The sequence below is a fragment of the Danio rerio genome, chromosome 13 (genome assembly GCF_049306965.1).
Source record: "Danio rerio strain Tuebingen ecotype United States chromosome 13, GRCz12tu, whole genome shotgun sequence".
NCBI classification, from domain to species: domain Eukaryota; kingdom Metazoa; phylum Chordata; class Actinopteri; order Cypriniformes; family Danionidae; genus Danio; species Danio rerio.
This window is the reverse complement of record NC_133188.1, coordinates 34709085-34724586: the sequence shown is the minus strand read 5'-3', so window position 1 is coordinate 34724586 and position 15502 is coordinate 34709085. Positions and strand designations below refer to the sequence as shown.

General features: G+C 35.9%; 1 protein-coding gene across 7 annotated transcripts in view; it reads right to left on the bottom strand.

Moving 5' to 3' along the window:
- The window catches only part of antxr1d (ANTXR cell adhesion molecule 1d), a 42558-nt gene that overhangs the window by 18201 nt on the left and 8855 nt on the right, over nucleotides 1–15502 (bottom strand). For 4 of the 7 annotated variants that reach the window (XM_073920142.1, XM_073920144.1, XM_073920143.1 and 1 more), the window contains exons 9-13: nucleotides 14970–15030; nucleotides 10184–10282; nucleotides 7377–7446; nucleotides 1174–1252; nucleotides 717–812 (exon numbers count right to left, since the gene is read on the bottom strand). In XM_073920142.1, the coding sequence (XP_073776243.1) occupies nucleotides 717–812; nucleotides 1174–1252; nucleotides 7377–7446; nucleotides 10184–10282; nucleotides 14970–15030 (405 nt within the window). Of the gene's footprint in view, nucleotides 1–716; nucleotides 813–967; nucleotides 987–1173; nucleotides 1253–7376; nucleotides 7447–10183; nucleotides 10283–14969; nucleotides 15031–15502 lie in introns of all 7 variants that reach the window. The other 3 variants (XR_012388786.1, XR_012388787.1, XM_068213076.2) reach the window with 3 other exon arrangements.

Genomic DNA, 15502 nt, shown 5'->3' with positions numbered 1-15502 from the left:
ATAATAACAATAATAATAATAGTAATAATAATAGTAATAATAATATTAAATGTGCTGATATTGTTACATCATAATTTGTGTGCATTAATAAAACTAACTAATTAATAATATATAATAACAACATCATTAACAATGTACTGATATTGTTACAACATTAGGTGTGTGAGTATCATCAACCATTGCATTATACGTAATAATAAACATAATAATAATAGATAATGTTGTATTTGTGTTTTATTAACAGACAATAACAGTTGTTGTTATTAAAAGATAAATAATATAGTGACATTACTAAAATAACATAAATAAATGCATCATTTATAACATTAATTATAAGTTCTAATAAAATAATAATAATAATAATAATAATAACAACAACAACAATAATAATAATTAATATTATTATTATTATTATTATTAGTAGTAGTATTGATATTATTATTATTGTTGTTATTATAATTATGTAATAATCTGTGTTATTCAATCATGATTAGCATGTTATAACACATTGAATAATTAAAAACAAGTTATAAACAAATGCTTTTGGCTGAAATGTGTGTTTGTGAGTCTGTAAAAAATGTTTTGTTATCTTATTTAATGTCTTCCATACACTTATAATGATGGGTTTGATTCTCCAACTTGATTTGGGGCCCCTGCAAATGTTTGCAATAAATGTTAATAAGTACAGCTTTATCCTTTTAGACATTCAGGCATACCACGGTACAGCACAGAGGCCAAAACCACCACATCAACACCAGACCCAACAACAGGAAAACAGCCAGCAGGGAGATCAGCAGGATGGTCCCATCAAACTGCAAAAACACACACCACAGACACACACACACACACATCTTCATCAGTATTTGCTGGCAAAATACAAATGAACAGGCAAGGAGAATAAAGAAAAGGGCAAATGACTTCTTCAGGAGATGCAATATCTTTTTTTTTACTTCTAATTTAAACTTACATGACAAAACCAGACCCCTCTGATGAAAGAAAGCAGAGGAGACCTCAGAAGAGAAAAGGAAAGGGTAAGAGAGAAAGAAAAAAAATAGCAGACAGCAAACAACAACAACATCTATTAGTCTAAGGCTGAATCACTCCAATCCACCATTCATGTTTATACAGGCAGAAGTGTGTGTGTGTGTGTTGAATGAAGACAGATGTACTTACACATTCAGCAGTGGTGATGTGCACTGAGCTTGTGATGTAGGACAAGCCCTCATTCATGCTAACCTGCAGATAAATCACCCTGCAAGAAAACAAAAACACTTTAATCACACCTGCTGAAATAGCAAAGTCACTGCATTCCTGTGATAGACATGTGTGTGCCTGTAATAGGGATTGAATTAAAACCATTAGATCAGCGTTTTCTGGTTAAAATGTGTAATCTGGAGCCAGGATTAAAAAAAACTATTAGTGGATAATGTCTGCTTCACACAGTATGGATAACAACTTTCAAAAAGTGCAGCATGCAGGCTGAAAGCGTGTAGACACAGGAACATGTCTGATAATCTTGTTATCTATGAAGAAAATATGCACGTCTAAAATTTATTTTTAAGTCCAGAATGCAAACAATAAGCCAAGGGAATTGGAAAAAACAATTAGACAGAATAATTGTAGAGGGTTTTCAAAGTCACAAGCTATATTCAAATACAATGAAATACTTTCGATAATTTAAATCATGGCAATAAGGTGGTTCAGTGGTTAGCACTGTCGCCTCACACCAAGAAGGACGCTGGTTCGAGTCCCGGCTGGGTCCATTGTCATTTCTGTGTGAAGTTTGCATGTTCTCCTCATATTGGCGTGGGTTTCCTCTGAGTGCTCCGGTTTCCCCCACAGTCCATGTGCTATAGGTGAACTGAATAAACTAAATTGGCTGTAGTGTATGTGTGTGAATGAGTGTGTATGGTTGTTTCCCAGTACTGGGTTGCAGCTGGAAGGGAATCCGCTGTGGCAAACATATGCTGGATAAGTTGGCGGTTCATTCCGCTGTGGCGACCCTAGCTTAATAAAGGGACTAAGCCGAAAGAAGATTAATGAAATCATAAGTTTGTTAAAGTCAATTTGTCAATTCAGTATGATCCCTGTTGTGTTTACATTTCAAACTAAGCAATAATTGACATTTTATTTTTAGAAAGGTTATTTGAAATATTAAAGTAATTCATATGAATTTAACTAGCATGGACCACGCCACACTTTGAGCTAGACTTTATTGTTGGGATGTAGGCACGAAAGGGATGGTAAGGGAAGAGTGGGATAGAAAGTAAGAGGATAAACAGTGAACAGTTAGGTTGGTTGATTGGTCATCCTACAATGATGCCCAGAGACTCAGAGTTGGGGTAGCAAAAGTGTGCTTGAGTAAATGAGAAGAACAGTGCTAGAGGGTTGGTCTGCCTTAAATAAGTTTTCAGGGAGCAGATGATTGGTTAAGGAGACAAAGTGAGGCGTGGTTCTGCTGCCGAACCTATGTTAACAAGTTAACTCCATTAAATAAAATCAACCAAAATGGGATATTTCGTCTTTGTGCCCTAAATAGTTTTAGTTCATTTTTGTTTTAGTTGTCAGTATTTTAGTTTATCAAGTTAAATGATTTAAAATTTGTTATATAAAGTTGAAGTCAGAATTATTAGCCCTGCTGAATTATTAGCCCTGCCCCTGTATATTTTTATCAATTTCTGTTTGATGAAAAGAATATTTTTTCACATTTCTTAACGTAATAGTTTTAATAACTCATTTCTAATAACTGATTTATTTTAACTTTACCATGATAATAGTACATAATATTTTACTAAAAGATTTTAAGATATTAGTTTATTAGATATTCAGCTTGAAGTGCAATTTAAAGGCCTAGGTTAATTAGGCAAGTTAGGGTAATTAGGCAAGTCATTGTGTAACAGTGGTTTGTTCTGTAGACAATCAAAACTTATTATAATTATTACCTTAAAATTGTTTTAAAAAATTAAAAACAACTTTTATTCTAGCCTAAATAAAACAAATAGACTTTCTCCAGAGAAAAAAAAGGGGAAATACTGTGATAAATTCCCTTGCTCTGTTAAACATTATTTGGGGAATATTTGAAAAAGAACTGTGTACAGCTGTATACACTATATACACAGTACACACACAGATAACCATTAATCTCACATGATCTTTAAGATATTACAATGATACAAATTTTTCCATGATGTTAATTTTAACAGTGATTATATGATAAGATTTCCTCTAAAATATATTAATTTGTGGTCAGAATATGAATAAATGTTTTGGGGCAGGAGTGCCAAAGTCCTGGAGGGCCAGCGTCCCCCAGAGTTTAGTTCCAACCCCATTTAGAAACACCTGGGCGAGCTATTTAAGCTCTTACTAAGCTTTCGAGAAACATTCATGCAGTTGTGTTGATGTTTGGACACCCCTGTCTTAGGGGTTTGGAGTGACTCAAGAGAGAGTAATTAATAACATAATTTTCATTTTTGCGTAAATTTAAGCCTGAGAAATAAAAAAGCATGGTTTGTCATGTGACTGATGATGACTTAACAAATCTGACAACACATCTATCTCCTCCAGCTTATATCCGCAAATCTGTAACTTCACCAGGGACACTGCCATGTTTAGGTCTACCATGGGCATTCAAAGCTCTGGTTTTCACTGGAAAAGTCTCAGCTTTCTTGACTTAGGCGAGCCCTTTTTCACTCTCTTGTACAGAGCTGAAAATAAGTTACTGAAAGGGTATTGCCCCATTGCCACTCTGTTGGCAGGATGGGGGAAGGGCTGAAAGGGGTAGAACAGAATAAAGGGGCGGCTGTGTAGTGGAGGGGGGTCCAGTGACAGATCCATCTGATGTTCCATCAATCAGGATGCAACTGGCTCTTTTTGAGCACATCTTCAGGAGGCCACTCAGTCACCACGCATTTAGCTGACAGCACTGACAGCTGACAGGGCACAAAACTGCCCTAAAATTGGCTATTCACACCCCTCAAAATATTCATATGGCCTTCTCCGGTAAAATCAGAATAGCAGTTGACTCAATTGTTGGAGTTATTAGATGACTGCATAAAAGTTTACATATTAAGATGGCAGCGTTTGATTTTCAATTTAGTCTAATTTGTCTGACAAACCAAATTCCTAATTGTAACTGGCTTATGATGGAATGTTTCGTCTCGGGTTGTGCCTTTAAATTATACATACCACATCTGGCTGACTTTTGAGAGACCCAGACATTAAAAGATCCCAGAAGCCACATCATGACATAGTATTATTAAAAAATAAACATGAACATACTTATTACATAACTCCCTATTTCAATTTTGGCTGCTAAAAACGAATAAAAATAACAAATAAACAAAGAATAATAATATACTAAAACCTTAAATATAAATGTTTAAACTAAAATATAAATAGCTAATAAAAAATATTTGAAAATGATAATATTATATAAATAATATTAGGATAACACGGCCCCTAATTATTGGTATAATCTAAGGAGTTTATTATCCTAAAACTTCTGCCAACAAGGGAACATTTATTTATTACAACTGGCAACAAGAAGTCAACAATTTTAACAATATTAGATAAATAGTGAAGTATTCTAAAATCATTTTAGTTTAAATAACAAATCAAACATTGTACGATTTTTGCACTAGTATAAAATAAAAAAGCATTTCAGTGTTGTGATACAAGAGTAATGAAAATAATGCTGGTCTCATTTACTGGATATAAGCAAATGACCAATCGCAATTAAGTATATCATACACACACACACACACACACACACACACACACACACACACACACACACACACACACACACACACACACACACACACATATATATATATATATATATATATATATATATATATACACACACACACACAACAGTTCTGTCTGGTTCTTAAATCTGATTGGCTGCAAATAACAGCACTCGTCCAGCCTCTTCACCCTTGTGTATTACTCTGCCAACATACAGCGACAAGCAGAGGACACTACAGTTTGACAAATATTGCTGCTGTTGGAAAACATAATGCACTTCTGAGGCTTTTTTAGTTGAGAATGTAGTTGCTTAGATTGCAATTATGCAGTTTATTTATAAGAAAAGTGCCTATTTCATAATATTTATCATTTCTGAGACAGAGCATCAGCAGTCATTAGCCTGTCATTGAGCAGAGCAAAGACGGTTGACATTGTCCATCCACAATATGGCGACAGAGACCGCATAATAAGTCCTTAGAGGTGAAAAACAGAATAATTTCTAACTACAGCTGATCAAAACATTATTAAACAGGTAAATTACATTCTAAGACAACCTCTCTCTTTTGTATGTAGTAGTGCTGTATTCATACCATAGTAATTGTAGTGTATTGAGTGTGAGATGGGACTCGCATATCAGGAATGTATGCATTTTGTGTTGGCCACTCTTTGTATTACCCATACTTTACTTTTACTTACTAGTTACTTTTTAGTTGGCCATCTGTTTATTTCTAATGAGTTTCCTGTTTTTGTTACTGCAGACTAGTTCAGTAAAAAGAAAAAAAAAAAGAAATGGTCGCATATGTTTAGTGTTTTTCCTTATCGCAAATACAACAGTAATCTGGTAGTGTTTGCGCTGCTTTGGCTTTTTCAGATTAAATATTGTGATATCCTGTTTGCGACAGAGACATACTGGGAAATCTCTGTAGATTGATGGCATTCATGCCATTCAACCTTATAGTCTTAGAATGTGAGCAAAAACACCTGTTTTGTCATCATTTTAGACATTACGCTAGATAATCCTTCAAATACTCTTTAAAGTGAAGTTGGTGAAGTAGCAATGGTTTCTGCTGTTCTGATGGTAAGCTGCAGATTAAATAAAAAACAGAAAAATTAGTTCCATCCTCATACAAAAGGGTTTTAAGACTCTTGTGTTTGATTTTCTTTTTTGTATACAGGATTATGCTGTCAAACTGTTGTATAGACGCAATCTCACACTCGAGTGTAATATTGCTCATATAAATACATTCATCTAACATGTTACTGTTAACTAATGAAAGTATATTTTAATTAAACTGATCTTCTGCATCATTTACTCTTCCTTGTGTAGTTTTACACCTTTATGAGATTCTTCCTTCTGTTGAACACAAAAGAAGATATTTTGAAAAATGCTGATGGTTGATGGTACCTGCACTGAAAAAAGTGTTGCATGCAGAACTGTTGCAAACAATTATAATAATGTTCAACTTAATTTGTTTGTTTAAATTCAACACAATTAAATTGTTTACAACCACTTAACATTAAAAAAATGAGTAAATCCAAGGAATCATCTTTGAATAATTTCTTTCAGTGTGTTTACTTCTATAGTAGAAGTCAATAGTCAATATGTAGAAGTCAGTGGAAGTCAATATGTCAATAATAATACTCAATAATAATACTCAAAATACTTTAACAGTCAAATACAAGTCAAATAACAAAAATACTTTGTTTTAACATTGAGGACTGCAATGTAAATAAGCTAAGGGCATTATTGTGTTTTTTTTAATTATCCACAACAGTTTATTTCAAGATATATAGGATACTTATATTTGGTGCAGTTTGCTTAAATCTGTCAAATAAAAAAAATTCAATTAAATTTTTATGTCCCAGCAACCAGCATTCTTCAAAATAACCTATTTTATGTTCAACAGAAGAGAGAATCTCAAACAGGTGAAGGGTGAGTAAATGATGACAGAGATTTGATGTTTGAGTGAACTATATTTATAGCACTGGTTTTAAATAAAGTGCTGAATATTGACATCATCATCAGCATCTACTGCTTTTGTGCCACATTAGCAAATGCAATGCGATGCAGATGTGATGCAGGCTGACCAAGAGTAACCACCCTGTTTTGCTCAAGGTGCCATGAGACGCCTCTTCATTGGCATCTCAAGGAATCTTCCTGACAAGAACAAGACAGCTGAAATCCTCAAGGTGTCTAGAGCCGGCGGTACACATAATTATTCAGAGGGCTCACAGGGAAACCAGCCGCCGGCAACAGCTCATTTGTTGAAGAAGGCCTGGAAAGTAACCTGTAGTGGTTCTCCGGGGCTCTGATGTGGATACATACGTGCAGCTCTGTGTTTCAACGTCTGTTCTTTTCTTTATTGGCTCACAAAAAGCACGGCAGCCTTGGGCAAACATGCACACTCACCACAAACTTTTCATGCAGGTCAAGCCTATAGTGACTCATTTCTCAGAGAGGCTAATTATACGCTCATCTTGGGCTTTTTACACCACATGCCTGTTGTCTTAATGTGTTAGGGCGCATGGAGCTTGACTGATAAGAATAATTCCAGATGACATTGACCCTAATTTTTCAAGGGTACCAACGCATTAAGATGTAAAGTGGCAGAAGGAAGAGCACCTACTTCCCAGCTTCGTTTATGATTGGTGCAGGGCAAAGAAGGAGAGTGTCTTCAACGCTGACTGGTCGTTCATCTGTAAATGTAAATTGTTAAATGTATTAGAGATAATTAAGTCTGTTTTTAATCATTTAGTCTAAATAAATACATTGTTATTATTACTGTAACAACTTTCATTTACATAATAAAGGAGCGGTAAAGTGTTGCATATAGCCAAATCTTGAAAATTCTCACTTTCTATGGATTTACTGGATTTAGAAGGTACGGGATTAGATAAAATATTAATATTTGTTATTAACTATACATTTCAAATAAAATATTGTAATTTATAGGATAGAATAACAAATATTCTATTAATTTTTTATTTTGTGATTGAAAATCAGGGTTATTCCACCAAATATAAATTGTATAGAAGGTGAAATCCAAATAGAAAATATAAAAAGTAAAATACTGGCAGTGTGTTGTCTGAAAACATGAATATTTTTGTTATTTCATGCAAAAGAAGTTCAAAATGACAACATTCCTATTCATAATTTTAGGGGGAAAATTTCATCAGTAGTTTAGAGAATAAAACAAATGACATTTTACTCAAACACATAACTATTCCTTCGTCAGCTGCAAAAGTTCAACCTTCCAAAGGAGCTGCTTTCCATAGTTTTACACTTCCATCATTGAATCAGTCCCCTGCCCTTCAATAACTGTCTGGTTTAGCTCAGCTACCAAATCCGACCTCTGAAGACTATGTCGAATAGTTCGGACAGCTGAGCGAATCAGTGGTAAAATGCTCCCTCCTCTCAAAAAATTGTACTTATCCAGAGCGAGCAGAAGGGCTGCTAAAATCACCCTGGACTCCTCACACCCAGCACACTGCCTCTATAAACTTTTACCTTCTGGTCGACGCTACAGAGCACTGTGCACCAGAACAGCCTGACCCAGAAACTGTTTCTTCCCCAAGACAATTCATCTCATGAACACTTGATGATAATAATTATAAAACAAACAACACTACTTGCTATACACTATTTATACACATATACACTTAGGGCCTACTCACACTATGCCATCCGTACCGTGCCCAGGCCCGTTTCCCGGATCGTTTGAGAAGTGTGAGTGCGCTGAATCGGGCTCAAGCACGGTTAACTTGGCCGGCCCTGGCCCGGTTGGAAGAGGTGTGCCTGAGTGCGGTACACTTGGGCTTTGGCGCGGTACGCTTGTGTGTGAGCGCGAAACGCGCCAAAGCCCGAAACCGAAAGCGAGACGTGACTTTTAAGGGACTGTTTGATATGGATTTATTAATCATTCTTACTGTTCAGTGATCGCAAACTGCCCTAGTTTATTAAAGACGCAAACTCCTCCCAGCACGCCAGCTGCGCGCCTTCAGCAGACCTCCTCATTCCTGCAGCAAGAGAGCTTTGATTGTTTATGAGCGCCAAAAGTGGCGGATCTGTTCGGAGAAATATCTGACTGCGTGTCCCCGCATCCCTAAGGACTGTTTGGCGAAATATTTGACTGCATGTCACTGCATAACAAACGACTGAAACGATATAACTAGAGAAATCTCCACTGTGCTGCTGAGTGAGAGCCTATGGCAAGCCGTTTTAATATTTAAACCTTGTTCTGACTATCCATAAATATATTTAGAGAGATAATTATATTTTGACAAGTCATTATTATAATTCGACTTGTCAGAATGACAATTAGAGATATCTGCAATTACAATTGTACTAGTACGAAATCAGATTGGAGATATCTGCAAATATATTATGACTAGTCATATTCCTCCATTGACTTCCATTGAAAAATATTTGCAGATATCTCTGAGTTTTGACTCGTCAAAAATCCAATTCAAGATATCTACAACTGTAATTCGACTATAAGTAAATTAATTAGAGATATCTTCAAATATATTTGTAAATATCTCTAAATATTACGAATTAAAGACATCTCCAAATGTATGACTAGTAAAAACTCAGTTAGAGATATCTCTAATTACAATTGTGACTAGTCAAAACTCATTTAGAGATATCTGCAAATATTTTTTGCAGATATCGAGGCCCGATATGGTGTGAGCGCGGGCCGTCGGGGGAGACGGGAGGGGGGACAAGCGTGCTTTGGCCCGGTTCGAGGCAACTGTACCTAGTGTGAGTACGGCCTTATTAAACAATACACTTTACATGCCAATTTGCACATAACAGCTGTACATATAACGTTGTATTTAGTAATAAACCTGTAAATAAACTTGTCAGTTTATATATTTGCATTCACTACTTACTTCTATTTTTGAAAATTTATTTATTATCTGTTTTTTTGTCCTGTCTCTGTAATTCCAGCCTGATCTCATGAGGAAATGTAAGTATTTTACTTTTTTTTTCAATTTAGTGGCGAGTTCAGTTGTACGACAATGCACGATTTTAAAAAGGAGGCATGGCACCCAACCCCACCCCTAACCCCAACCATCATTGGGTGATGAGCAAATCGTACTTAATTATATGAATTAGATCGTACGAATTCATACAAATTAGCCACTAATTCAAAAAGTTCCAAATTGCTGTGAGATTGCGTTGGTAATTCTGTTGCACTGTAGAAGCTCTGTCAAGAAAACAAATTCCTCATATGTGTGAACATACCTGGCAAATAAGCTCTTTCTGATTGTGATTCTATAAATCACACATTTAAAAATCAATTTTTGAGTGGTCTCTTAATTTTTTCCATAGCTCTATGCTATTTTTCATACAGTAAAGCATCTATATACATCATTGCATGTTAACAGAAGAAATATAGTTTGTAATATGCAACTGTAATGTGCTACTTACTCACTGTAGATGTGTCATTGACTTTGAAGCTGCACAGAACCTGATTGATATTTCTGGCATGCAAAAATCCATTTCCCCGCACAACCACTTGGAAGGAATCTTAAAGAAATACAAACCAAAAATATATTGATGATAAACATTTAGCAAGTCCCACTGCTGCCTAGTGAAATTCTTGTGCACATTCCAGAAATAAATGCGTTCAAAAATGAGATTAAACGGTGTTTTATGTACTATTTATACCAAAATATTTTTTTAAAAGCATGAGAAAAATGCCCACACTAGGCTGTGGCTGTTTTCTTTTTTAGATCTTTGTCTCATGCAGCCAAATTATAAAGTGTGCTCAGCCCGAGGGCAGGTTTTCTTTCTTTTTTTCTCCACCCTTAACCTTTCAGGAACACTCAACTCAAATGGGCAAATGCATATGCTCCAGTGGTGCTAATAATAAAAGTGAAGAGGTTTACAAATCTCTTGGAGTCGTGTAGCTGGGGGTGCTGTGTTGGTGGCCGACAAAGCGGGCTGCCTGACCTTTGAGTGCCCTCGGGCAATGCTGTAGACCCTCTGACAGCTACTAAGCAGCATATGTTGGAGAGAAAAACACGCTCACTTAGAACCTGTCTCAGCGGGCGTCTGCGGATGCAGAGCGCACACCAGTGTGTGTTTGTACCGATTCTGCTGCTCATCTCTGAATAATGCTGCACCTTTAGAAAATGTGCTGCTCGTGAGCCTTTAACATTTAAGTGTGCAAAGTTCACTGGATAAAAAACATTCAGCGCAGTGTGCCATCAGGGATAGACAGTCGTGTGGAAAGGTCAAGAGAACAATACTGCTGTGAGAAATAATATTTTATGTAAGTCGGAGTTGACTTCTTCCATATCACAGCTTTTACAGCATTTAGAGCATCCTGAAGTTAGCAGGTTTTGTCTTTTGTGTCCAACACAAGCTACAAAGCCATAAAGAAAATGTGATTTGCTGCTAGTTTTACATGGGACAATACTTGATTTTCTCAGAGTCTGCATGCATTGGATACTGTTTACCATGGTGCACTAAGATTTATGACTAATTTTAAATCCCTTACTCATCGTTGTGTGTTGTATACAAGGGTAGGTTGGTCCGCTTTGTCCATTCGCAGGCTCAAGCACTGGCATATCCTTGTTTACAAATCTATATTAGGTTTACTCCTATCATATCTCCAGAATTATATTGATAAAAAAAACTGTCTTTAGCTACAATATGGCCTTTGGTCACAGGATATTTATTTACTGTCTGTTCCTAAAGTGCGTACTGGCGTTTAAATATGCAGCACCTTTTGCACGGAAAAATCTACAAAGAAAGTTGCAGTTTAAAGAACGGATTTCACTAAATGCTTTAAAAGAGTATAAATGATTTAGAAATTGAAACAGGCCTAAAGATGTTTTGAATAGTTTGTTTGTCAATGAGTGATTCTTGTTAATTGTTTTTTGTTTGTTGTCTGTTAGATCCATGTGACAAATTCTGCCTAATCTTGGCCAGGACACTCTTGCAAAAGAGATTTTTAATCTCAATGTGTCTTTCCTGGTAAAATAAAGGTTATAATATTAATAATAAATTTTGCTAAAATGATGACTACGTAATATTTTGTTTCTGGTTAATATTATCCAATACCCTATATGGCCTAGGCAACAGCAGAAAAGGCAACTTGTTTTATTAAAGGGATAGTTCACCCAAAATGACATTTACTCACCATTTACTCCAAAATGTTTCTCTATGTTTGTGTTTACATACATAGAAACTGTGTACATGTATAAAACTATACCTTGATACTTTAACTAAATAATGGACATGCATATGTAAGTTTAAAAAAATCTAAAAGAAAATAATGTAGGAAAGTAAATTGATATCAACTGTTGTTGATTGTATATGAACAGATCTAAACAAACTTCATTTTAATATCATGGTGACTCTAAAAGCTCTTAACCCCGTTTATCTTCATAAGAATGATGAACAACAAAAAGGCTGATCACAAATTCAAAGATCTCAAAGCGTCTCTTGTCTCATCGTGGATCAACCTAAACAAATTCCACTCCCATCCGATCCAATTAACCTGTCATTTCCTCTCTAATTATACTAATCCTGTCTGCCATGCAGAAGCCCCTCTCCACCCCACCTCTGCATCTAAATTTGCCCAGCTCTCTTGCTCATGCCTGTTTAATGTGACGTCCATACTGCTGAAATGGCTAATTTCATTTAATTTTGGAGGCCGGGCATCAACATCCATGTCCTTTTCCTCCCGCGTTACTGTCAGACGTGGTGTGTCGGGTTCTGACAGGACAGCGCAGGGGTAAAAAGGTCAACAACACTGGCTTGGCAGCGGGCAGCGCTGGCAGCGAGATGGTGGGCAGGGGCTGGTACGCTGTCGGCTCGCGCCCGTTTCTGCTGACGCTTCCCATCCACACCTGAGAGCTTGATGGCTGTGGATGTTTAGAGCCGAGGTGCCACGTCCGAGTACGGACACTTCAATCACTGCCCCAACTGGGGGATGGGGTGCAGAGGAAACACGAGGGTTAATCAAAGCAACCATTGCTGTCACGTTTGATGGCTGGGCCTCGTCTCAGAACAGCGAGTGATGGCCTGTTTGCAGGCTGCACGGGCTGGTCACTTCTCATCAGTCTGATCGCTGAGACTGTCAGCCACTGGAACAGTCTACACAGCACACTAAACCAAACCAAACTGCTAACCACAATCAAATTAGATGAAAAATGCCCCAGTCCCATGCTTCAAATGAATTCTGTGCTAAACTGTAATATTTAGAGGAGTTTGTTTTGATTTTAACAGGGCAATGACATTTCACATTTCATTAATTATCATATTTATTATCATGTAACATTTCCATTATGGATTATGTTCATTAGTCAACAAAGCAAAGTGGTTTGGGGTCATTAACATGTTTATTTAGGGTTAATGATATTATTTTGGGTCCAAATGATTCTTAGAGAGACGGTTTATTAGGCACATAAATTAATACATGTCACTTTGGAAAGGGTAATTGTGATTGGTTATCTGTTAAATCTGACTTTTTTGTTGCAAATGCTTTAAACGTTTTCTATCTCACACTTCAGACTTTTGTCTTTGCTTTTTTTGGCTAGTTTTTAACACATAATTGCAGATATAAACCCATAATTTGGACTTCTTCAGTTATAATGTTAACAGGGTTTCTGCATGTTTCACCGAGTCAAATTTAAGACTTTTTAAGACCCTTTTAAGAATGAAATTTTAGACTTTTAGCCTAGAAATTTTTAATTTTAGATCCAGGGTTAAACACTAAGGATTTTTTTTTAATGATCCTATTTTATCATGATGAATCATATAATTGTTTTTAGTTATTAGTCTTTCCCTGATTAGGGAATTTAAGGGGGAATTTGCTGTAAACATGTATATAAGATGTTATGAATTGCATCTCTTTGCAATAAACAACTTAAATATAAATAATAAGGTTTATTAAGATGTATTGTTGGTGATTGGATAGATGTCAACCGGATTGAGAAGCTTTACTTGGACAAAGCAAAATTAAGACCTGTTTAAAATGTTTTAAGATCACAACACAATATTTCAGTTAATTTAAGACTTTTTAAGGCCTAAAATATAGTTTATTAAGACCCAGAGGACAGCCTGATTAAGTTGTGAGGCAAGTGACCGATTTTCTTACAAATTTTACATTTATATGTATCACAATTTTGACTGACATAAGATTGTTTGTCAGAAAATTCAGAGAAAAGAAATTGTAAGAATTTAAAGAAGTAAAGATCTTTACATCCCATAATACTGAATTTTATTTAAAAAATCCAAAACGCATATTTAAGGTTTTTTTCCCCACACAATCTGCAGGAAAAGTGTGAGATTTTTCAAATTCTTTTTGACTCAACTCAAAATGAATCAGAATTGTGACATTCAGAGTCGCGGTTACCTTTTTTCACTCAAAATAATGGAAAAAGACTTCAATTAGGTTAAGTATATATAATATTACATTATATTCAATGAGGTAAATGTATATACATACATTTTTCAATGAACTACTTAAATCTAAATCTAATAACAGAGATAACTATATCAAATATATCTTGTTGCAAATGTAAGTGTATTGTTGTTTTAAAGCACCATGGTTTATCAGTGGTCACTTCATGCACTCTCTTTCTTCCACCATGTGTTTCAGGGTTTGATGTCCCACAACATGACAGAGAACTTATTGTTTCGAATGCTCAAGTGAAATTAGAGAGCAGTGTTTTTTGCCTGGCTGGTTCTTCCTGGCCTAGTTTGCCACATTGGATCTGCCATCTAGCTGAGGTGCTGGCGAATAACCGTGTAGCAGTTCTGCTCCGCCTTTACCAGCGAATTGCCCATTTGTTTAATTGGCTGCAGCTCGGCAGACAGGCCTGCCACATTGAGCACTGGTGTGTAGGCCAGAGAGGATAGATGTGGCTTGACATGACCTTATTAGCATGCACTTACTGCGCGAGAGTGCACTTACATCGCTGTCTCCTTGGTGACGTGAACAGGCGGATTAGCTCTGCCCAGACATGATCAATTTTCATTTTCTGGCAAGTGCAAGAGAGCGCAACTCACGAGCCACCATAACACTGCTCAGGGCTTTCATACGATTAGCAGAGATGAGCTTTTTTTGCATTACTGCTTGTACACTGTCACATTCTTTTAGAAACAGACGGGTTTAATTAAAAATGTAAGATCTGAATTACATTTTATTTTTAATGTATTGTAAAATCTGTTGTACAGTGAGTGCTGAGATGGCTCTTACCTCCAGCACACACACTGGACGGTTCGGCAGCTAAAATCTCAATGCAGGATTTTTTGATGATCTACAAAGAAGAGGAAAGTGTTTGAAACACAGAAAGACACCCTCAGATATTATTATTTATATTGTTATTATAAAATTAATATATTATTTATTTAATTAGCATTTTGGGTTTCAATTTGATGAATATAATCAATTATTTTCATTAAATAATTTTTGTTCTAAATATGCCAAGATTTTTGATTCATAAACTATTGTTATAATGGACGACACTTTAATGGTAAAAATGAGAAACAGAAAATAAAAACAAATTAAACAGGACTCATTCTAATGTCTGGTGGAGGAGCTATATTCAGCCACACTTTATTTTGATGGTCCGCTTGTTACACTGCATCTACATGCCAACTAATTCTCATTAGATTATAAGTAGACTGTTGGATTGGGGTTAGGTTTAGTGTAAATTGACTTGTACTTGTAAAGTTTCCTATAGACAGTTAAATGTCTGTTGAAGGAGCAGTATCAGCAGACATTAGGGA